This window comes from Microtus oregoni, unplaced genomic scaffold (assembly GCF_018167655.1).
Source record: "Microtus oregoni isolate MIOR12 unplaced genomic scaffold, Mior012 000022F_ref0000154, whole genome shotgun sequence".
Taxonomy (NCBI): Eukaryota; Metazoa; Chordata; class Mammalia; order Rodentia; family Cricetidae; genus Microtus; species Microtus oregoni.
The window spans coordinates 19,014,027-19,037,432 of record NW_024543081.1 but is presented as its reverse complement, the minus strand read 5'-3'; the positions used below and the strand labels follow the sequence as shown (position 1 = coordinate 19,037,432).

The 23,406-nt window shown below is 55.6% G+C and overlaps 1 protein-coding gene across 2 annotated transcripts in view; it reads left to right on the top strand.

Moving 5' to 3' along the window:
- The window catches only part of Ptp4a3 (protein tyrosine phosphatase 4A3), a 32,917-nt gene that overhangs the window by 7,248 nt on the left and 2,263 nt on the right, over nucleotides 1–23,406 (top strand). Inside the window, exons 1-3 of one of the 2 annotated variants that reach the window (XM_041672098.1) lie at nucleotides 16,673–16,762; nucleotides 19,269–20,179; nucleotides 22,209–22,301. In XM_041672098.1, the coding sequence (XP_041528032.1) occupies nucleotides 20,075–20,179; nucleotides 22,209–22,301 (198 nt within the window). In that variant the 5' untranslated portion in view covers nucleotides 16,673–16,762; nucleotides 19,269–20,074. Of the gene's footprint in view, nucleotides 1–16,672; nucleotides 16,763–19,268; nucleotides 20,180–22,208; nucleotides 22,302–23,406 lie in introns of those variants that run through there. The other variant, XM_041672099.1, reaches the window with a different exon arrangement.

The window sequence follows — 23,406 nt, the reverse complement described above, 5'->3', positions numbered from 1 at the left end:
TGGACAGGTCGTTGCTAAGCTCTTTTGGGTTGGTGGTGGATACTAGTTCGGGGGTACCTCTTTAGTCCTCAAGGTAACCTGGGAGCGGCTACTCTTACCACTCCGTTCCACCCCAGCCAGTTTTCTGAGGTGAGAAGCCGCCGTCTGGGGCTGGCTTCCTGCAGGTGGCACAGTTGGGAAGTGGTTGTGCAAAGCGGAAGGTGGAAGGCACATTGTTGGTATACCCTTGCAGAGTGAGTGGTCTGACCTAGCTCTCGGGCTCTTTGTTTATGCGGAGCCAGAGTGGGGAGCCTCCAGGTGCGTGTGGGAGGAGCCCAGCACAGCTGTGGCTCCTGTTCTTTTAGTGATGGAGGATGTGATTAGCTCACAGGAGATCCTGCTGCTGGTCTCTGCTGTCATTTGACTCTCAGGCCCTCAGTTTCCTTCCCTGTCAGTAGGTGTGAAGCCTCTGTTTGGGGACACTGCTGTGGCCTCTGCTGAAGCGAGACAGGCCTCCTGGCTTCCCTGCCTCTGTCTCCTCCCACTAGCTGCAGTTCCCACGACTACCCAGTGCAGGAAGCCATCTGGAGGGCTTATTTACCCTCCCCCAGACTCCCTGGCAGGAAGTCACCGGAAGGGCTGTCCCCAGGGGCCCCTGCAGGCCTGTGAGGACAGCCAGTGGCTTATGGTCTGTGTTATGGAGTCCCCTGGTAGAGCGAGGCGGGCAGGGAGCCAGGAGAACAGAGCTAGGCAGGGCTGGGAGCTGGGTGTTTGGGCTGGAGTGGGGTTGAGCCAGTCATCCAGGGGCAATCTGTCTATCCATCCCCTCCTCACACACCCCTCCCCCACCCAGAGGAGGCCCAGTAGCCTCTGCTCCTGAGACTTAACAGGATACAGGCGAAAGGTCCTTGGACTCTAGCCGGGGGTGGTCTGTGCTGTGCGTGGGGTCTTGAGAACTGGTGGGGACTCTTTACTGTGTCTAGACCACCAGGTGGAGGCTGCGTGGGGGAGGAGTGGTTTAGACACTGAAGAGATCTTACAGGAAGAGGATGTGGCCTTGGGAGGGAAGGGGCCCCTGGGAGTGAAAAGCTGACTTCTCAGACACTGGCCTGGGGGTAGAGGAGAGGGAAGCAGACAGATCTGGAGGCACAAATGGCACCGGTCCTTGTGGTTTGGGCCCTGCAGATCCTTCTTTGCCCCTTTCTCGGTTTTCCCAGAACTCCTGTCTGGTCATTCGCCTGGCTGGTTAGGCCTAGGGGCCTGAGCTTCTGCCTCACAGGCCATGCCTGTATAGATGCCCTGGCATTTGTGACAGCTCCACTGTCTAGTAGCTGGCCTCAGTGTGACTGACAGGGCCTGGGGACGGTTCCCACGAACACTGCCAGCTAGGCCTGCCCTGCCCCAGGAGGGACCTTGAACCCTGTGGGACCTGTGGCCTGGGTTCTTGGCAGTCTTGTGCCTGTCCTGGCTTCCCTCCTGCCCTGGGGAGTTGGGTGGGCCCTGGGGTCACACATCCCTGCCCCAGCCAGCTATGGGGAGGTCAAGGTACAGCCTCCTCATCCTCAGTTTCTCCCCTTCCCCATCCTCCCTTCCCAGTTGGGGAGGCTGTGGCTTAAGACCCTATCCAAAGACCTAGATGTGCTGGGATTTCCCAGACAAGTACCCTCCGAGGCTCTGTTCTGTGCTGAAGGAAGTGAACATGAGAACTTGGAGGGAGACTGGGCCAGTCTGGGTGGGAACAGAAGCTGTCCCTGGGCACAGTAGTGGCCATTGACTGTCCCAGGAGGGCCACTGGCAGGTTCAAAGCATCTACTGTGTACACTGGGGACACCCCATCCTGTGATCCAACCTCACTCAACCCTGGCTGGGCTGAGAGTACCCCACCTCAGAGACTGTGGCAAGACTGGAAAAGGATCGTCTGTCTCCGCGAGACCAGAGGGACAGAGTGGGGTCAATGCTGGCTCAGCCCATTAATCTTGCCTTCCCACGAGATACTGAGTGAATCTGAGATGGACTGGAAGTCCCAGCGGAATGGGCGGGAGTGTTTAAACCACAGCCAACCCCAAGTGTGGCCAAGAAACATGGGCATCGGGCACAGTGGAAGAGGTGTTAGCCTCTGGGCTGGGAGTCTGGAGCCCAGGGTAAGGCTAACCCCACCTAGTGCCAGCCTAACTGGGACGGAGCCACCCTAACTACGATGCTTTCTTGGTATACCCCACTGATACCACAGCTTAGGGGATCTTCCCTCCACTTCTCCATTGGACTGCCAAGAAGTGGGCATTGGGGTGGACAGAGTTAGGTTGGTGTGGGGTCCTAGGCATGTGTGCAAGGCTAGAAGGCAACACTCAGAAAATCCACAGGATATACCATGCAATCCTTAGGAACATGGCAGTAGACAGATGGGTTCTGGTCCTCAAAGGTTCAGGGGACAGCAGTGGAGTACAGTGGGCTGTACCGGCCAGGGAGGTCTGCAGAGGGTGTGTGCTCCCTGTTTCTTCGCAGCTCTCAGCAGGCCCGTGACCAGTGTGCTTCCTAAAGAGTCCAGAGACATCGCTCAGGAGGTCTTTGCCAGGGTGAGGCTGCATCCTTAGGGACCCTGGTGGGCCTCCAGAGGGAGGCATCCAGGATGGAGATGCATAAGAAGTCTGCCTGCCCCATGCCCTTCACCGGCCCTTTGTCATGTAGGAAACGCTGTGTTTAGAAGTACTGGTTAATGCTTGCTCCCCACCAGTGCTAGCCCCCACTGAGCACTAACTAGAGACTGCTGAAGAGTCACCGGGCACTCACAGAAAATGCCAGGGACCTCCTTGTCTAAGATTTAGGGGCTAGCACAGCTGTGTGGAAGAACAGGCCCCCAGCAGTTAGGGAATGGGGAGTGCTGCCCAAGTATGGTTCCTGTTGCTGCCCAAGTCTGATGGCGTAGTCTTGTGTTGGCACCCTGGTTCCACCAGCTGCATTCTTACCTTGGCTCGCTTGGTCCTGTATACTCAGCTTCCTTGTTTTGTGTTTCCGTACATAGGTGATTCTGGTTCTTTATTGACATGCGCTGTCTTCTGAGGGGACCATGGGTAGTCTTGGTGAGGGCATCCTGGGGTTGGAGCCTTCCCTCTCTAGGGACCCTGAGTGGTGACTTTAGGTTGTCCCTATCTTTGTTTTGGGCTCTGGGTTTGGGAGGTTTGGTGGAAAGGGACAAGCCTGCCTGCGTCCCTTTTCTACTTCACTCGCCACAAGGTCCTGGCCAGGCCTGGTGTACCGGCTAGTAATCCCTGTCCTTCCCAGATCTCACTGGGCACTTCCTGCACTTGTATATCTAGTGAACACCTACTGGGTGCGATGCTCAGAATCAGGTAGACAAGCACCGCACCTCAGTGGGGCTCTCGCTCAGTGGGGAGACCGAGTGACAGGCAACAGTGGTGATCACAGGTCAGCCAATGGTGATGGATGGGTGTTAGCCCAAGAGTCCCCAGACCTGAGGTTCAGTGCTGAGGAGGAGAAGCAGAGAGGACCACTGAGCAGTAAGGTCAGTGCAAAGGCCCAGAGGCCGCACCGTGCTTGGCAGTTTGCAGACCCAGCTGGGGAGGCAGGTGCAAAGGAGGTGAGCTGCATGATGGGAGGAAGGCCAAGGCCAGAGGATAGCTGCAGGTTCTGGGGCCTTCCTTCCGGGTTGTGAGGGCAACTGGAGAACTAAGAGGAGGTCAGGGTCTGATTGCAGTGTGCCCGAGAAGACGGAAGACCTAGGATACCCAGAAGGAGCTGCCAGACTTCAGTTTGTCCTACCTCCAGAGGCCAGGCCCTCAGGTGGTTGACTTCGCATCTCACCTGTCCCCCTTCCCAGCTATCCTCTGTCTGGAGCTGTGGCGTCATCTTGTGCTAGACTCTGGGACCGTCCTGGATGAAGACCATAGGACTGTTGGTGCCCATGGTGTCTCTGAGAGCCGAGTGCTGGCCAAAGCTGACTCTTTTATCTCACAGTGGCTGAAGATTGCTGCCTTTGCTCCTTCTGGGTCCCCCCATGGACACCCACCCTTGGATGGCCTGTCTCTCATTGTCTTGTTGGAGTGTATTTAACAGTCCCACAGTGACCTGATCCTGGGGATGCCTACCCCACTACACAGTTGGGTGGACTCCATGAAGGCTTATGTGAGCAGACAGTGACTGGCACGTGTGGTGGTGACTGACCAAGTCTCCTCTGTTCCCTCGTAACCCAGTGTTCAGGATCTTTCAGCCAGAGACAGGCAGCTGCCAAACTCCACCAGGAACCAGCACTGTCTGCTTCTGGTTCTGTCCAAATGAGCTCATTAACCTGCCCTGGGGTTTGCTTTACTTGTCCAAGTGTGTTGCAGCTTTTCCATGCGTAGACAAACATTTCCTGTCCTCAGGGGAGAGAGCTGGACTCTCCTGAGGTCCCCATTGCTCAGTGGCCAACCAGAGCTCCTACCTCTCCTCCCCTTAGTTTACCTTGTGTCTCTTTAGTGGCAGCAGTCCGCACCTTCCCTTGCATGCTGCCACAATTCCACCAGACCTAGGAAAGGGGCTGACCAGGTGCCCCCTAGGTATGGGCTGGTTTCTGTCATCTCGCCCCTATTACCATGACCCACTTCCCTGCTCAGACTTAGTCCTAGGCTTCGTGGTCCCTCCCAGTGTGTCTGTCCCAGGGCTCCTGGACCCCAGCATCTCACAGAACACATAGAGGCATGCTCCACCTCCCCTACCTTTGCGATGTTCAGCACTGTCCCTGCTTTGGGCTCAAAATGATCAAAGTGTTCTTCAACTGAGGACTAGATAAATATGGTGTGTTCCTACAGTGGACTGTTACTCAGCTAATGGAACGAGAGAAGATTTGGCATGGTAGACGAGAGATCTCGGAAGAAAAGATAGCACAGTGGTTTCATGGGAGATCCTTTTCTACTGAGAAGCCCAGGACAGGGAACCACAAATGGAGGCCTGGGGAAGAGGTGAATGAGCGCTTGTGGCTGCTCTCTGTGCTGCACGGTGGTACCCAGAGCCTCACACATTCTCTACCAGTACTTTGCCTCTGAGCTACAGCCCCAACCCAAGTTTTTAAAGTCTTGCTGTGTACCTTAGACTGGCAACAGTTCTCCAGCCTCACCTGCGTGAGTGCTAGGATTAAAAGCAAAATTCCCCTTCAATTTTTAGTTAAATCTATTTACTCAATCATCGATTGACTAATTGGCCGATTTATTGATTAAAACTTGCAGGAGTTGCTTTCCCCCTTCTACCATGGATCCTAGGGATTGAACTCAGGTCATCAGGTTTTGTAGTAAGCATCTTTGCCATCTCGCTGGCTCCCTGAGTGCTGGCATTACAGTTGTGTCCACCATACTTGGTTGCAGAGTTTCTGTCGTGATGAAGGTGTTCTGGAATTGGGGAAATGGCGATGATGGCCTAACACTGTGAACTAACAACCATGGCCCTGAATACTTTCATATTGTATTGTATGTGTGTAGGTATGCACCTTGTGCCTGTGTGTGTGCGTGTATGGTATATGTGTAGGCCAGAGCGATCAGCCTTGAGTATAGTGAGTCTTTCAGGAGTCATGTACCTTGTTTTCTGAGGCAGGGTCTCTCCCTGGCCTGGAGCTCATCAATTAGGCTAGGCTGGTTGACCTGTGACCCCAGGATCTGCCTGTCCCCATCTTCCACGTGCTAGGAAACCAAACACATGCACTTCTCACTGGATGCGGGAGATTGAACTCGGATCTTCATGCTTGTGTGGAAAGCACATTCCTGTTCGAACCATCTTCCAGGCCACTATCATCATCATCATCATCATCATCATCATCATCATCATCATCATCATTATCGATAGCATCTTGCTATCTTGGACAGCATCTTGGATTGGATTGATTTGAAACTTACTATGTAGCCCAGATTTGCCTCATACTCATGAGAATCCTCTTGCCTCGGCTTCCCAACTGCTGAGGTTACAGATGAGCATCACTGTGCCTGGCATACCGGACCCAGAGGGAAGCTCTCCACATGGTCAGCATGTGTCAGGTGTGGTGGTACACGCCTGGAATCCCAGCACTTGTGAGCTGGAGGTAGGAAGAATTCAAGGCCAGCCTCAGCTAGGGAGCTGCAGGACAGCCTGTGCTAGCAAGACTTGCCTCAGACAGACAAACAAAAGTAGTAAAATATGGTGGTGAATTCCATGTTATTGGATTTTATGGGAAAGGAGGCATTGAAAACAGCCTCGCCTAGGGGCTCGTGTTCAGGGGTTTGGGAAAGGACTGAGGTGCCTTTGGCTTTGCCTAGTGGTTGTGATAGTACTCAGATAACTAAGGTTTGGTGCTAGGAACTGGGGTGCTGCTGTCCTTCTGCCTGAGGACCTTGAAATGAACACAGTGGGGAGTCTGGAACCATGAGGGGGACCTGTTCTTTGTCATTGTGATCAGTTCAGGTACTTGCTTCTGTATGTCTACCCTGTGGGTCCCCAGAGTCTAGCCATGACAAGAGCAGCTAGGGCTCGTGTCCCTAGCTCTTGGTCCCCAAGATGTCAACAGTGTTGCCTCTACAAGTCAAAGATCCTGGCTTTGCCGTGGATCCCTGGGAGCCTCCGCAGAGTCTGGCTGACGTGTGAGTGGCTCAGCCACAGTGATGCCAAATAGAGCAGAAGTCCCAGTTTACCCTGAGAGCCATTACTGGGGCACTAGGCCCTTCCTGCTCTATGATTCTGAGCTGGGAGCAAAAGTCTCAGCTTACCCTGAGAGCCATTACCGGGGCACCAGGTCCTTCCTGTTCTATGATCCTGGGCCGGGAGCAAAAGTCCCAACTTAGCCAGAGAGCCATTATTAGGACACCAGGTCCTGCTCTATGGCCCTGGGCTGGGAGCAAAAGTCCCAGCTTACCCTGAGAGTTATTATTGGGGCACCAGGTCCTTCCTGCTTTATGATCCTGGGTTGGGAGCCCCTACGGTGCATAACTCCCTATCTGCCTCAAACTTGGTGTTGGTGCCTCTGACCCACTCCTGCTGGGACCCATAGGAAAGCGGGCAGCCCAGGATGTGGGTGTTTCACCAAGCGTCCGGAGGTCCGTCCCAGCAAGCCCAGCCTGCACTTGGTCCCCAGATGCCGGGTGGAATTTCCCTTCAATCCAGGTGCTGGGAAGGTGTTTATGTAGGTCATATAGGCGGTCTGGGTCCGGTATGTTCAGTGTTCATGCCCACCTCCCAGGTCTTTCTGAGTGACCTACTCCTTCTATGCATGTGGGAAGTTGGTCCTATTGGTTTGGGCAAGGTGACCAGGCAGTGGCATGGGCAGCAGTGAGCCATGGCTGGTGCCTTCTTGCTGGGTATCAAGGGCGGGGCCTAGAGTGACCTAGTCTGATGTTGCTGTATTGGGCGTCTAGATCATTTCACCGTACTTAAATTGGTGTCAGACACACGCTGGAAAGCCTGTTGGCTGTCTCTCCCCTGAGGTGTCCATGTCCAGAATGAGGTTTCTTAGGGGTCCTGCAGGAAGACTGCTTAGACTGTTTCCTGAAGAACCCAGGAGGCACACCAACCTGAGTGTGAGTCCTCAGCCCTAGTGGGGACCTGCTCTAGAGTCAGGTCCATTTCAGCTCTCAGGGCTCTGGGAAGGTGGGGAGGAGGTCTGTTAGATCCTGGACACTGAAGGAATCTCCATCAGAACCAGGCGTCTAGAGCATCCATCTCACAGATGAGCAGACAGAACACAGAAAGGTAGAGGGTGCCACTCCATGTCACACAGCTCATACTTGAGATAGGTAGCAGGGAGCCAACCGGAGGTCCAAGCTAGTGATTCTCTGTGAGGAGTAGGTTCCGCAGCCGGACGTCAGAGGCTAGGCAAGGCTGTGTGGCAGCTGACAGAGTAAGTCCCCTGTCTGCAACCCCAGGGAACTAAAGCTTTAAGGTGGTGCTAAAGGATAAGCCAAGTCTTTCTGAGTTGCCTCAGTTTCTCCAAGTGTCATATGATGTCACAGGGGCTGGCCAGGCTAAAGAGAGGGAAATGATTTGGGGATAGGTAGGGCTCAGCAGAGGCTGTACGCTTGGGCCAGCACTGGCTCTGCCAGTGTGGCCTCCAGGAGTGGGGCTGCTGTGTGCTTGTGTTGGGTAATGCATGTGCCTAGTGGCACCAATCTCCTGCTGTGAACTCAGATTCACAGCAGCTGGGGACAGCCAGCAGCAGCCCATTGATGTGGTCACGTCATTGTCTCAGGGAGGAGGCCTACTGCTTTGATGCCCATGTGCCTGGCATAGGCTTGACTTCTGTGGTGGCCTGTGAAGCCAGTGGGTGGATGGGAGACCAATAAACTGATGTTCCAAGGTCTTGTGGACAGGGCGGCCGGAGGGAGTGAGGCCCCCAACACTCTCTTTGCACGTCAAGGATCTGTGGTGACCAGGTCTTCCACCTGTGTCCTGGGGCTCTCGTTTAGCTGGGCCTCTGCTGTCCCTCACACACTAACCCTTTTGGGGTGTCGGAACCATGTCTCTTACCACCAGGCTAGCCCAGAAATAGCTGTGACCTCTGTGGCCAGCCTGGCAATGATGGAGCCCAGAGGCCTACGTGCGCCAGGCCAAGTCGGCTCACCGTGAAGGCCAGCTATTTTGGACATGGCCTCTTGAGGCCAGGTCAGAGCTCTTTCCCGCGGCTCCTTGGGCCCCTCTGACGTGCATCCCAGGGCCTTGGCATGTAGCCCTGACTCCCGACGTGATCTTCAACCCCCTTCCCCCCCTGTGCCCGTCTGACCCCGAGCCCTGAGCTCTGGGTGGGACTGAGGAGGAATCACATGTAGCAGACTGTGGGTGATGGATGGACTGTCTGAGCCTGCCATGCGTTAGTGGATTTGGCCACTGTAAGGAGAAAACACATAGGAAGTGATATGCTGGGCCGGCTCTGTGTGTGCCTCAGTTTCCTCATTCAGAAAATGTGGTGATGAGCACCTTCTGGGCCTCTTCTGAGATTTGGTGTGGTGTATGACTACCACACAGAGAGGCTTTGCGCTTCTTTCAACTCGTGGGTCTGGATAGTGGGCCCAGAGAGGAGCCAGCATGGGGTGGATATGGCTTCTGAGCTGGTCACTGGTTGGTTAATCCTCTGAACTATGAACCACTCAGATACTTGAGTTCCCCCACTGGGCCAGTCTCTTCCTCTGTGGCCTGGGTATACGTATTTGTTGCCTGTCAGAGACTTCTGAGATGCTTCCTGCATGTGAACTTCATCCTGACATCCTGGGGGACCACAGCTTCTTGGGTAGCCTCCTGATTGGTCCTGCTTTAGAGGGACAGGCTAGCTTAGGTTCCTACTTCCCAGGTGATTGGAGGAGGTGGGGGTGGAGATTGGATCCCCACCCAAGAGCAAAATTCTCCATCTGTCTGTGGGCATGCTGAACAGGTTATAGAAGCTGTTTTCAGGGTTGGGGTCGGCCATGAGGGAAGGGCCACATGGCCAGTTGTCTTCTGATGGTCCTGGGATTTTTGACTCCTGGAGGAGAGTCCCAAGAAGGAGTTGTAGCTTGTTCCTTGTGGAGAGGAACTGTGGCCTGTGGCTTGGCACCTTGCAGGCAGGTAACTTCTGCAGCATTGGTGCCCCTCACACATTCTTGTCTCATGTGCCTTTCATCACTGTGACAACTTTTCAAAGCACAGGTTGGAGGTGGCCCGATTCCACAGGCATCCTGGCTCTGCAGGAGGTCTCAGTGCCTGGTGGGCATCAGGCGGGGGTTATGTTGGACACTTAGTGTGGGTCTCAGTGACTGCTTGGCACCTCTGAGTCAATAGGTGGAACTTACCTGGTAGCCAATAGGACTAAAAAAGGGTATCCTTGGGCCAGGGACCCACTCAGCTCTTGTTCCCTTCTAGGGATTGTACCTATTGAAATCACTGGACTTGGGCTGGAGAGATGGCTCAGCAATTAAGAGCATTAATTGCTCTTCCAGAGGACCTGGGTTCAATTCCCAGCACCCACATGGCAGCTCATACCTGCTTGTAACTCCAGTTCCAGGGGATCTGATACCCTCACACAGGCATATATGTAGGCAAAACACCAATGCACATAAAATAAGAATAAACATTGAAAATATTAAAACAAAAGAAATCCACTGGACCGTTCCTTGTGCTTCTGGTGGGGACTTTTTGTGAGAGTGGGGACCCTCCCTCAGGGGCTGTTAGCACCAAGTTAGTCCAAGAAAGTCTGTTCCCTCTGTGATGCTGTGCCCACTCATCGGTACTAGACTTTGGAGGCCTTGTAGCTTGGGTGGCACTATGCCAGTAGTTGGCACCAGCCTGGATGATTCCGAGGAGGGAAATGCCAAGACTATGAAGTCTTATGCTGAGGCCACGGTGGGCTTTCAAACCTGTCTTCTCCCACTGGGATCCTGGACCGGCAGAATTCCTGTCTCAGCATCTGGTATCCCAGAATCATGGGCTATGGCAGCCAGTGTCCCATTGAAGGAGCCCTGGGCTTTCCACATAGGGCATTGTTGGGGTTCCAGGGCTACAGACCTGGGTTGGGTTCCCACTTGCCTGTCATAAGCGTGAATGCAGGTAATCCTCATGTGTGCATGGACTGGGAGGCTGTGTATATAGATGGCACAATGGAAACCTGAGTCCAGTGTTCCTTGAAGAACGGAGCCAGGCTGCCCCAGGAAGGGAGGGGTCCAGGCCTTCAGTGGGCTCTACCAGTGGACCTGGACTGCAGTAAGGGTGACATTACATCTCGGTGTGATGCTCCTGGCCACATGGGGGCAGGCAGAGTGGAAGAGGGGCTGTTGGCTGAGGATAGGAAAACTTAGTAGGTTCTGCACAGCCCTGGAGACTCTGGTGGGTCCTACTACTGCAGGATACTGGGTTTACTTCCCTGGCACAGACATCTGGTTGATTATCACCCTTTTTCCCAGAAATATGACTGTGCATGTCTTGTGTGTGCGTCTTGGAGTGTGCACATCTCTGTGTGGAGAGGCATGTGTGTATATACCTTTGTGTACATGTGTCTGTGTGTGTGCAGGTGTGTAGTACATCCCTCCCATGGAGCATGTCTCTCTGTGTGTGCATGTCCATGTGTGTTAAGTGTGTGTCCAGCTTTCCTTACATTACCATGGTTGGAACAGCGTCCTGTTTGGGGAGGGGAAAGCGACTGTCCTTGAGAGGCAGGAATAGCCCCTCCCTTGTTTATGGAATTTCCACTTCCTGGGGAATGAATGAGGAGTGGGGGTTAGTGCTGAGCAGGAGGGAGCATAAATGAGCCCCTGGACTGGCCCTGGGTAGGTTGGGTGTGCAGGCTTGGTCCACTTTCTCCTTCTACTCCCTACTAGAGGAAATGTGGACCCCAGGAGGAACTGATGGGACATAGGGCCCAAGGCCAAACCCAGGCTACGGCTTACTGGGGTTATCTGGCCAGTGGTTTGGGCATGAGGTTGCTCACTTGGAGAGTGGACGGAGATTCTATTTCTTGTCTGCACCAGGCAGACCGCCCCCCCCCCCCACTGGACCATGATGACCTGCCATATACCCTCCAATGCCTCTACTATCCCAGCCCCCCCAAGAGGACTGCCTGCTCCCCCAACCCCTGCTCAGTAGTGAGAACTGTACCAGACTGTGACCCAAGTCTCTACCCTGTTTGGGCTGTCCCTGAACTGGATCCTGGTGCTGCCGTATCAGGCCCCTGCCTCCACCCCTGACACGTATGGCGGTGATGAGATAAAAGTAGATGCCAGTGGAGGCTAAGCTGAGGACCAGGGTGGTGAGTGTTACTAGCTCTGCGTGGGTGGGTCCTTGGCGGAGGCCAGCAGGGTAGAAGAGCAGACCCTAGAGGGAAGGGTGTTATCACACTTAGGGCGAGTGGGGAAGGGTGTCACCCTTATGGCCAGGGTGGCATCTTCTTCCTGTAGGATTCAAGTTCTGCCTTCACACTGTGGTATGACAGCTTCATTGTAGGCTGATCCCTGTGTCCCTTGTTACTTCCATGCCAGCCACACCACCAGAAAGTGGGTCAGGACTACAGTAGGAGGCCATGTGGTGGTGTAGCCCTGGAGAAGCACAGCCATGGGCTAAGCCTGCAGCACAGAAGGACCAGTGAGGTCCAGAGACTCCCCCCCCTGCCAGTCAGCCATAGGATCTGTCTGTCTATATCATATGACTGTGGGTCCTCCCAGTGGCAGATGTCACTCTTAATTTCCACTGCTAACACGTGGTAGCCTGGTTTGTCATCTGTTATTATTTGGGGACTGAAGGCCCCGTGAGGTTCTGAAAAGTCACTTCTTCTCATGTTGGTCATAGCTGTGTACAAAGTGACAGTCTCTGGGCTCCAAGGAGTGGCTGGAGAAGCTCTGAGGGGTGTCTGAAGGTGCATGGCAGATTAGGTGGAGTGGGCCCCCTGCAACTTCCGTCGGTTGCCCAGTAGGCCTTCTGGGTGTGAAGCTTCCGAGTCTGTGGAATTCACACAATGGGAGATAGGAAGGAAGCCTGAGCTAGGACAAGGCAAGCAGGATGCAGGCAGTCCTGTTCCTCTTTGTCTGTCTATCTGGCCACATGTAAAATAGGAATCCTTAGTCTTGGATCTCAGGTGGGGTTTGTGTGTGCATTGGGGGAAAGATACCGGACAGACAGATACCGGTAGACCTGGTGCCTGCTGCTGTAGGAGGATGTGGTCTCTGCAACCCTACCCTGGGAACCGAGTTTGCCTGAACACTGCCTTCTCAATTTTCCTTTTTATGGTGACTCTGTCCAGCCCGTGTTTGCCTGTGCTGTAACTCCCTGCCTGGTATCTCATGCTTCTTTCTGCAGACTCCATCCCTGTGATCTCTGGAAGTTGATTATGGCATTTGCTTCCCCATAACCCAGTACAACCATGGGGCCTGGAGACCAGAAGTGCTTTGAAGGTGCACATGTGACAGGGAGCTTGGGACATTGAGGGTGATTGGTGGCTTCCTGAAGAACAAGGCCCTGGTTCTGGGAGTGTCCGAGGCATTCAGGGGGAGAAAATAGGGTACCTGGAGGTGTGAATCCCATACCATCTTGTCCTGTCCCCTAAGGCCAGTGAGTTTTGTAGGCTATGGGAGTTGTGGGCGACGTGTGAGCTGTGGCAGGTGGGAGCCACCATTTGATCAGGAAGTTTAAGTCAAACTTTGAGGACAGCTGTGGTGGCTTGCTTTGCAGGTTCTGAGCTCTGGTGCTAATACGTGCTGTACGTGAAACACCAAGCTGCCCTTCCAAATGGACATGTGTGTCTGTTACCAACACCTTCCATGTTGCAGAGGAGTCCTTAATAAAGTCCGGAGGCCTGAGGACACCTGGGGGTCCCTCAAGTCCCCTCGATTGGCAGGGGCAGATTCCATGACTGTTGTTCTTTGACGCAGACGGGTCTCTAGACAGAGTCCTGAGCTTCCTGGCGGTGCTTGGATGTTGTGAGGTAGGAACCAGATGACAAGGTTGAGGGTATGTGGCCTTGGGGGACGTCCATGTCCAAGTGGTCCTCTACTTACCGGATGTAGACAGAAGTGGGAGCGGAGGCAGTGCTGTGCTCTGGGAATGGCTACAACTTGGAGCTTTCTTATTTCTGGTGACTCGGTAAGGGAGTTGAGTCGCTGTCTTCATCCTGCTCTATAGGTGAGGAAACTGAGGCACAGAATTCCCGCTAGGGGTTACTCTGTAGGAGAGTAACCTGCTGACAGGAGCAAGAAGAGTCAGGAGCCATGGCTCCAGGGCAGGGGACATCAGTGGAGAACTACAGAGGGGAAGGTAGGGTGAGCTGGCTCAGGGTCCTTCAGCTCTGAGCACACGTCCTTAGTGAGAGACAGCCTGGGAAACTGAGGCACCCTGAGTCAGTAATGATGCCTGCCCATGATGCAACTCAGCTGGCCTCTCCCCATCTTTCCTGTCGCCATCCCACTCAGCCCTGTGACTGGCACCAGGGGATGCTCAGTGTGCTTGTCACACTGATTGAGTGAGTGAGTGAGTGAATGAATGAATGTCTTCCCAGTTCCCCTTGCTTCTGGGAAAGAGACCCAAGGTCTGTTTTAATGTAGGGGAGGTCATGGGCTGTAAAAGGCAAACGGCATGTGGCTCACATGGGCTGAGCTCTTGGGAGGTGAAGGACAGTGTAAGGGAAGGAGTACCCTGTCAGCCAGTTGTCTTTGGCACCTCCTGGGAGGCAAGTCTACCTGATGAGCAGAGAGCTGAGGGTTAATTGTTGGGGGTCAGAGGTCCCAAGTTTTGAGACCTATGGTGCCTGGTGGACCTCATGAATGATTACCTGGGCCCCTTGGGTACTGCCAGCCCTCAGGGGTGACAGTTCCAGCCTCTGGTCTGCAGTGGTGCAGGCAGAGCCAGTGCCTGACAATATGAGGGTGCCCACGGAGAGTGGGAGCCTGGGTCAGCGGATCGCCACCATGCCCCACAGGGCACTGTTCAGTCTGAGCCTTGGTGGGGACAGCAGCTGCCTGCCCACTGGAAACCCAGGTCTGTTTCGTCACAGCTGTTTCCAGGTCCCAGCCCAAGGGCTCCATGACATGCAGGGTGCTGGCACCACCTTAGAAGGTGGCTTCTGTCTCTGGTAGTGCGTCCATTTATAGAGTTGGCCTTAGCTCAGAGGGGCTAGCACTGGCCTCAGGCGGCGCAGGACATCAGGGCAGATGATCAGTGGAGGCACCAGGAGTGTGTCATCTCCTTGGGTCAGCTGCTCTGTGGACCCTTCCCTGTCCACCTTGCCCTACAGATCACCTGCCACTTGAGGCTCTCCCATGCCCCCCATCCCGTGCATGGTTTCAGGTAGCCCTTGAGGGACTAAGTTGGGGAAGCCCTGCCTCCAAGGCAGGTGGTAAAGGGGCAGCTGTCATGGTGGTTTCCTCTGGGAAGGCATGCAGCTGCCATTAGGTGGCATAGGTATCCTCTCCTCTAAGGTTCCCCCAGACCTCCAGGGCTGAGGTCTCGTGATAGGTTCTGGACGGTTCCCCCATCTGGACCTCTGCCTAGAACGCTGGGTCATTTGTTCCTTCCATAAACAAATGGGAGCTTCTTGGTGCCAGGGCTGGGTGGGAGGTGGGGTGGGGGTGGGGTTGAGTGCTAGGTCCCTCCTCTCATTAGAGATGCCTTCCCTGGGTCAGGGCACATGGCCAAGGGGGGGATGGGGGTGGCATGGGGTTAAAGTGAATGTTTTGTGAGGGGTTCACCCTTAGAGCAGTGGGGCACAGGGATGCAAGAGCTTTGGGTGGCTTCCTAGGGACTGGTGTGGGTGGAGCCTGCTAGGGTCTCTCCTCTTGGCCTCTGAGATGGACATTCTGGGAGGACTCCAAGAAGGCTCTGGCTGTGGTATATATAGACTTCTCCGAAAGGCTTGGGGCCCTGCCAGCTGTAGCAGGTGCCCCCAGGCCTAGCTAGAGGCCTCAGCTGCGGGGGTGGTGGGGGGCGCACTTGGGGCCCTGTTTGCAGCCCTGGCTGGTACAGAATCTCAGAAATTGTTGGGCCTGCCACTGACAAACCCTTTTCCAGACATGGAAACTGATGAGCTGCCAGAGGTGACTTACCTGTACCATCTTTATTCCAGTCACCTGGGCTGGGGACCAGCGGGATCTCTGTGGGTAGGCAATTCCCCAGGCGTGGTCCAGCTTCCTGGCTGGGTGACTTGGATGGTTTACTCAATTCCTCTGCTGGATGCTGGTGCCTTGTGGTGGGTGCAGGATCTGTGGTGAGGCTGGGAGCTGGTGGGACAGCTGAGATGATATTGTTCGTGTACTGGGTCTATTAACATGGTATTTTCTGGGGATCTCATATGGCTGCCTGGCTTTCTGGGGCTATCTGAATGAGGACCTTTCAACCTGGACACGATCAGCCCTATTTACCTGGGTCAGTCAAGAGCGAGAGGGATGGCAGCTGGGCCAGGCTGGCTAATGTGACTGTACTCTGGTAGTATAGGGTGGGGCATGCCTCTCTTGGCCCAGGACCAGGCTTCCAGGGCCCATTCCTCTCCCTAGCACCAACTACTGATTGAAGGGCCAGGCCTCTGTCTGGGAGCCAGGCTTGGAACTGGGTTCCCAGCAAGGCAAGGCCTCTAGGGATTCTCAGAACAGGAGTTCAACAAATTCTCCTCGAGAAAGCTTCCAGGGCGATGGAGCCGCTGGGGGCAGATGTGGACTGACATCTGTCTCCATTCATGTGGTGGAGAGTACAGGGTTCCTGCCTGGGATGCCCCAGGACAAAACCAGGACTCTGTCCTGTCGGTGGCCGCAGTGGAGCCTAGGAGCCTGGGGAGTGCCCTGGAAGGCTGCAGTTGCCTTGAAGATGAACCAGTGTAGAGTCTGCTCCTGTCTGCTGTGTGACTCTGGAGTGTGCCTAGGTTCAGTGCCTCAGTTTCTTCAACTGTAGGCTGGAGGGGTGAAGTCGGGAAGTGGCTCCTAAGGTGAAGTGAGTACTGATGCCCGGCACACAGTAGCTGCTCAGTAAATACACGCGAGGCTGGAGAGCTGGGAGGGGTCCTCCAGGCCAGTGGCCCTTCTGCATCTGCCTAGCAGGATGCAGAGAGGGGAAGGCAGGCGGATCCGCGGTGGTCCTACCCTTCCTCCTTCCTCTTCCTCTGCTGGCCGCGCCTTTGTTTGCCCGGCCGGCGCGCTATCTTTAGGCAGCAGGTGCGGGAGCCGCTGCGAGTCGGGTCGCCCGCCGGTCACCGCCCCCCACGTGACGCCGGGCGCTATAAATAGCTGGGCCGCGGGCGCCCAGCATCCGCCCGGAGCCGGCGCCGCTGCGGAGGGCGCGCGCGGGTCCCGGCCCGGCCGGCCGGCGCATGGAGGCGGCCGCACTCCTGTGGGCGCGGGTGAGCCGGGCTGCGGGCGGCGGGGACCCGGCCTCGAGGACACTCCCGGACCCTACTACCCCTTACTGGGATGGGCCCTATATGGGATGGCGGCTCCCTGGCGGGCTGGGTGGGAAGCCCCGCTGAGGTCGGGAGCTGTGCGCCCTCACCACACCCTATCACGGGTTCTTGGGGTCCCCAGCCCATCCACGAGCAACCTTACCTGTTGTGACTGAGCAAAGCCCTGAACTGCGACCCCTGACTCCTAGTGTCACACAGGGTCCCATTTAGGTCCCTTCTGAAGCCAGATGCACTCCCCCTCCATCACTCGAGAGTGGAGCCTTTGTGAACCTCTCTGTGCCTTCTATATTTTTCCCCCTGGGGTTCAAGTATTCCTAATTATTAGTTGAGAAAACCTGTGTTGCTGGAGGGTGGGTGCTGGCCAGGGTCCAGAGAAGTCCTTCCACGCCCTTCTGGCCCATGTCCTCGTCTGGCAAACAGGGACAAAAATGGGTCTTGAAAAACAGGCCAGTTCTGCGAGCAGCAGAATGCTTAGAATACTGCTAGAGGAGGCTGGGATAGAGAAGGGCCAGTCAGAGAAACGTCCAGACCTTAGTCGGGTCCATAAGCATGAGGATGTGGTGGCTTGACTGAGTGCCTGGACCCACGATGGTGAGCCAAGGTGAGCTCTGCCATCAGCTTTTACCCAGAGCTGCTGGGCTAGGGGATGTAGGTGGCTGGGGGGCCCATGAGCCTTGGGTAGAGTTCTGGAGACGCCCCCTCCTTGTTCTCTGGACCTCTCAGTCCCATGAAGTGATATGTCAAGGGAAGGGCTCCTTTTGTGGGGGGGCAGCCACCATGTGGTTGAGCACGCTGTGGGCATGTTCCTTTGCCCTCCTTTGGGGGTGTGGCCCAGATTGCAGTGGACTGTACAGCGAATTGTAAGATGCAGTCCAGCCTTGAGACACCTCCACCTGAAACCCTGACCTCCATCCCCTTAGGCCTTGGGTGAGCACTGTAGGTGGTTCAGGCTTCCTTGGCCCAGAAGACCAGCCTGTAACCAAGGGTAGCGGAAGTAGACCATGACTGTTGCTCTTAGGGCTTCACAGCCCCTCTGTTCTTCTGCAGCGGATAGGTGCAGTCAGCCCTACAAGAGCCTGCTAGTGTTCTCTGGCTTCCTGGGGGCCTTCTCTTTTCTTCTGTGCACACGAGGGCATTGCAGTGTGCACACATGGGATGCCCCTCCCAGGAGGCCCAGGTGTTTGTGTCATAGCATGCAACTCTCCTTGCTTATACTCGGGCTGGTCGTGGCTCTGCATGCCTAGGGCTGGCCAAAGCAGGCCCCACAAGGTGCCCCCACAAGGGGCCCCCACAATGCGTGCTGCCAAAATTATGGCAAGGATGAGCTGTGAGCTGAGGCGCTGACCTGGCCTGGAGTGCTGAGTGTTACCAGATATAGAAGGTGGTGAGTGAGGAGCCTGTGCTGCCTGGCACAGAGAGCCTTGGACAGTGGGGCCTGTGCTCACGGCTTGAGGCAAGAGTCCAGGGTCCTCGGCTAGGCCCTTCCTGCAGCCAGGCTGAGCATCTCAGGGCCTGGTTTGCCTGGTGGGCAGTTGGAGAAGTGGGTGCCGGGACAGGGGGAAGAGATATGGGCTGAATTCTTCCAGATGGGGGTCCTGGAGGGGCCTTCATTTGGGCAGAAGAATGATGGGTGGGGTGTGGGCTGGGCCCAGGGGCTCAGGCTCTGCACTGGGTCATAGCCCAAGGGATTGTGGTGCCATCTTGTTCAACCCCTCACTGTGTAGGTGGGAACTAGGTCCGGAGAGGCCTGTGATGTGCCCAGGGTGTCCCAGGCCCTCCAGAGAGTGACAGGGGGCTAGCTGCTCTTTTGGGCCCTTGTAGCTAGTACATTTGGAGAGGGGAAGGATGGGGTGGAAGGGCTGATGCACTCCAGTAGTGTCCTTCCCCCGGTCCCTGCCACAGTGTGACCCCCTTCCTGGCTACCTATTCTGTCATTTCCTTGGCATGAGCCTGGCAGCTGGCCTTTTGGGCTGTGGTATCTTGCGTGGCAGAATATCTTGTTTACCTCTAGTGCCTGGCAAGTCCCAGAAAGGGGTGGCTGTGGGTGGAGATTACAGAAAGCCCGAGGGGCAACAATTGAGGCCACTCATCCCGTTCCTCTGGCAGTACCGATTGTCCCCGAGACCTACCCTTGCAGAACGATCTGAACTTGTACATTGTTCTGTGGCTAGCAGTCCCAAGAGAAGGGCCCTGTCCTCATGGGCTGTGAGATGGGGGACCAGGCTTGGTGGACTGGTTTCTGTTGCTGTGGGTGTACGCTTGTGGGGTTCTCATTGCTCCTGGGATGAGCCCTCATACCCTCTTCACCCTGTCTCGGTGTCTGTGTGTGGTTTTTCTCTCACCCCAGGGGCCTAGGCAGCCCTGGCCGGAGCTGTCTGTTCTGTGTTTTCATATGGAGACTCTGAGGCCCAACAGGAACCTCCCATTTCTTTCTCCCCTCCCATAGACTGTGCCTTCCGAAGACCAGTGTGTGATTGATGGAGGAACTCCAGGAAAGCAGCTCTAACTACTGCCGTTCCCAACATCGTGGGTGCTGCTGCTGAGGAGGCCCGTGCCTCTCTGGCCCTCACCATTGCCCTTGCCTCCCAATGGCCTCTGCTGCCAGGCCAGAGGCCAGCACTGCTGCCTGAGCCCGCTGCCCCTCTCCAGGACTTGCCGTTCCCTGATGGGGTAACGTGACAGACGCCCCGGATCACAGGCTGCCTGCCCACCACGGCCCAGGGCCGCCAGAGTTGGTTGAGTTCAAGTTCATTTTCTGTTTGGTCCTGAGTGCTGGGTCCAGACCAAAGGGGACTCTCCTTTACCCACCCATGCAGAGAGGGTGTCCCCGGCGACAGCCCCATAGAGGACAGTGTTCTGCGGCCAGAGTCACCAACTTGAAGTTCTCTTTGCTCAGTTTTTTTGGTTGTTGTTATTTTTATTTTTGCCTCTTTGTAACTACTCCACTCTAAGAGACAGGACTTTGGAGCTGCCCATCTTACTGGGAGAGGGGGGTTTTCTTTCTTTTCCTTTTCTTTTTTAGAGTCGGGTTTTGTTTTGGAATTATCAACCACCAGGCAGCTTTCCTCTCCTCCTCCCAAGTATTTGCACAATATTTGTGCGGGGTGTGGGGACGAGGTTTTAAGAAGGTCTTTTCTTTTTTTTTTTTTTTTTTGGACAAGCACGGGGGTCTCACTGGACTTGGTGTGGGGGGTTGGGGGACCCCCCGTGCAGCCCTTGCTGGCTGGTCCTCTCTGGGTTCCCGGAGGAGGCATGGCTCGCATGAACCGGCCCGCGCCTGTGGAGGTGAGCTACCGAAACATGCGCTTCCTCATCACGCACAACCCCAGCAATGCCACCCTCAGCACTTTCATCGAGGTGAGTGGGCTCTCGGGGCTGGATGGGTGTCCTGGGTGGCTCGAGGGGTGATGGGTGCTGGTGGTCTGGCTGCGTTCAGGCTTGTGGGCACGGGACATTGACTAGGCTGTGGTCGTCCGGACCCTGGGTCACCTTGGCCTCTTTAGAAACTGAGCAAGAAAGAGGTTGGTGGGATGAGGGCTGATGGGGAAATGCCCTGGAGACAGGCAGATGGAAGATGGGCTGGAAGGGCTACCTCATGGCTAGTCCAGCCCACAAGCTCAGGCTCCAGGAATTCTTGGGGAAAGGAAAGTGACCTCTGCAGCTGGGAGGTGACATGTGGAGAGTCTACCCATGTCTGTAGCCACCCTCACTCCACCTCCAGTATTTTTCAGAGTCTGTGTGGGGTAGAGCTGGAGACTGTCAGCATGGCCTCACTGGGGCCCTGTGCAGGGCTCCTGCTGCAGACCTGGAATTGCTTGCAGAGAGTCTGACGCCGAGTGCTGGGTAGTTCGTGGAATAGACTTTCGTGGTTTTAGGTTCTTAGTCCTCCTCTGTGGCATGGGCTAAGCCCTGTGGGCTCGTGGGCATCAAAACAGGAAAGAATGCATAGAGGAAGGCAATGGGCACCCTATGTCAGGGAACCTGGGCCCTGGACACCTAGCTTAGTGCTCCGCCAGGGAAGATGGGCCCTCTTACCGTTGAGAACCTTGAGATAACAGCAGAGGGGGAAAAAGCACCATGAGTGACCAGGACTAAGGGCACAGTGTGTGACAAGGATGAAGTTCTGTGTGTGATGAGGATGAAGGCTTAGTGACCAGAATGAAGGTCGGGGTGTGAGGAGGATCAGGGCTCAGTGTGTGACTGGGATGAGAGCTCAGTTTGTGACCAGCATGAGGGCTTCCTGACCAGAATCAAGGCTCAGTGACAGACTGGAAGCAGGATGAGGACTCAGCGTGTGACCAGGATGAGGTTCTACTTTCTGAGCCTACCCCTTTTGCAGATGAGGTGTCGAGTTGATAGCTGAGTTAATAGCAGGACCCAAGGAGAGACTAGGAAAAAGTACTGAGTGACCAGGATGGGGGCTCAGCATGTGACCAGGATGAGACTAGCAAGTGAGTAGAATTGAGGCTCAGTATGCTAAAGCCAGGGGTCAGAGTGTAAGCGTGATGAGGGTTCAAGGTGTGAGTAGGGTTGGGACCGAGTCCTGAGCTGGGTGGTAGCTTTCTCCTTCATGGACTCTGCAACGTCCCCATGGTCTCTGAGGCTCCCATGGTCTCTGAGGTCGACGCTCCCCCGTTTTCCTTGCACTCTCAGAATAGTAGGGTCCTGGCCTTGCTGTGTCTGGTGTTCCCATCTCATGGCCAGCAAGACCCAGTCATACCTCACCATTCCCAAAATACCCACTGGGAGCAGGTAGGTGGGGGCTGGCCCTGCTTGTGGCTCTGGGTATAAATACCCCATGTTGGCTGTGAGCTGCGTGAACTTTCCTCTGAAGGGATGGGGCTTCCCCAGTGGTGTGTGGTGCCACCCTGCTGACTCGAGTCTCCAGCCCCTGAGGTTTGCTTGCTGGAGACTCCAAAGGACCTTTGCGGAACACACTCCTGCAGCCCAGGAAGAGCGGGCCATGCAGATGCAAGGGGCTCCCTGAGGCCTGGGCTACCCTTCCAAGGACTGGGTGATTTTATTGGAGAGCGAGGCCTTACTGCTGAGACCTTTTGTCCTGGATGCTGCAGTGGCGTGGGGGACAAGATGGGGCTGAAATCATGGTGATTGAACATGTTAGTGAACACAGGCGGGCTCCTTAGCGTCTCCAGGTCGGACAGGGGCAGATGACCCGGAAGCACCAGCGGAGGTTACTCTGCCAGTCACTAAGCCTTCAGGCCCACCTGATGATTTATGAAGTCTGCTTGTCTCAGAGGAGGCAGTCATAGGGGACACCTCTCTGTTTCGGGGCTGCAGAGGGGCAGGCAGACCTTTGGGGACTCAGCATGGGCAGAGCTCTAGGCTGAACTCTGAACCACCGGGTCTTTCCCTCTTCCTACCCCAGGACCTGAAGAAGTATGGGGCTACCACCGTGGTGCGTGTGTGTGAAGTGACCTACGATAAGACCCCTCTGGAGAAGGACGGCATCACTGTTGTGGTGAGGGACATGTAGCTCTGGGCACTGTGACTGTCTGGACAGTAGATTTGGGGCTCTTCACTGTGAGGCTGGGTCCTCTGCTGCCACCTGATACATGCTGGGCTCTCTGTGCCTGGTCTGGTGTTTGGGGCAAATGACTCTGACAGAGTCGTCTCCACGGCACCCACCTTCCCAGACTAGCCCCCGAGGTCAGGTTGCACATGCTCAGTGCTCTTGACTGTAGTTTCTAAACACCTGTCTGTGTTGGAGCCTGTGGGTCCTGTTAGGTGCTCCAAGTCCATTGGCAGCCTGTAGCCTCTGTGTGGTTCCTTTATGGAACAATTGAGGCTTGGAGTCAGATATTCTCTGAGACAACAGCTGAAGTAGGAGGGTGCACATGAGGAGTGGCCTTTCCCTAATGGTGCTGCCTCTCCACCTGCACTATGGGTTGGGGTTGGGCCCCGCTGGCTCTGGCTGGTGAAGATGGAGACCCTGTTTCAGATGAGGTAGGGCTTAGCAGGTGCCTGCCTGGCTTCTCCCCGCGGCTTCCAGGGCCCTCTGTTCAGCCTCTCATTGCCTGCTGTGTGGGAGCCTGTCTCCTGGCAGCAGTGAGTCCCAGGAGACCCTGTGCAGAGGCCATGGGTAGGGATCCTAGCTGCTGTTTCCTTGGCGTCCTGACCCTGGGGGCTGAGTGGCGGAGAGGCAGCCTTGTAGAACTGGTGCTTAGAGGGTCAGAGCAGAGCCAGTTCCTGGGCACAAGGCCTCTCTTCCCAGTGTGGAGCCTGGTTGAGTCAGGCCTCACGCACCAGACCCTGTCTGACTGTGCTGAGGCCCTGGTGTCCTGTCCTCAACACCAGAGTGACCCTGGGCTACTCCTCTGTGAGGACCGTGTGTTGACAGGGTTTCACATCCACTGCATGGCAGTTTGTACAGGAGGGAGGAGGTTGGGGTCGCCTAGGCCTGGCAGGACTCCTCCCGTGGACCCTTTCCTGCTGTGAGATCCTACAGGCTGTTTTGACCCTCAAGGGCCTCCCATAGTGTGGGTGTTTAGGGAAGTGTGAGACAAAGGCCTGTCAGCATCTCCGTACCAAGTTCCCCAGCCAATCTCCCTTCCTCAGGAGACACT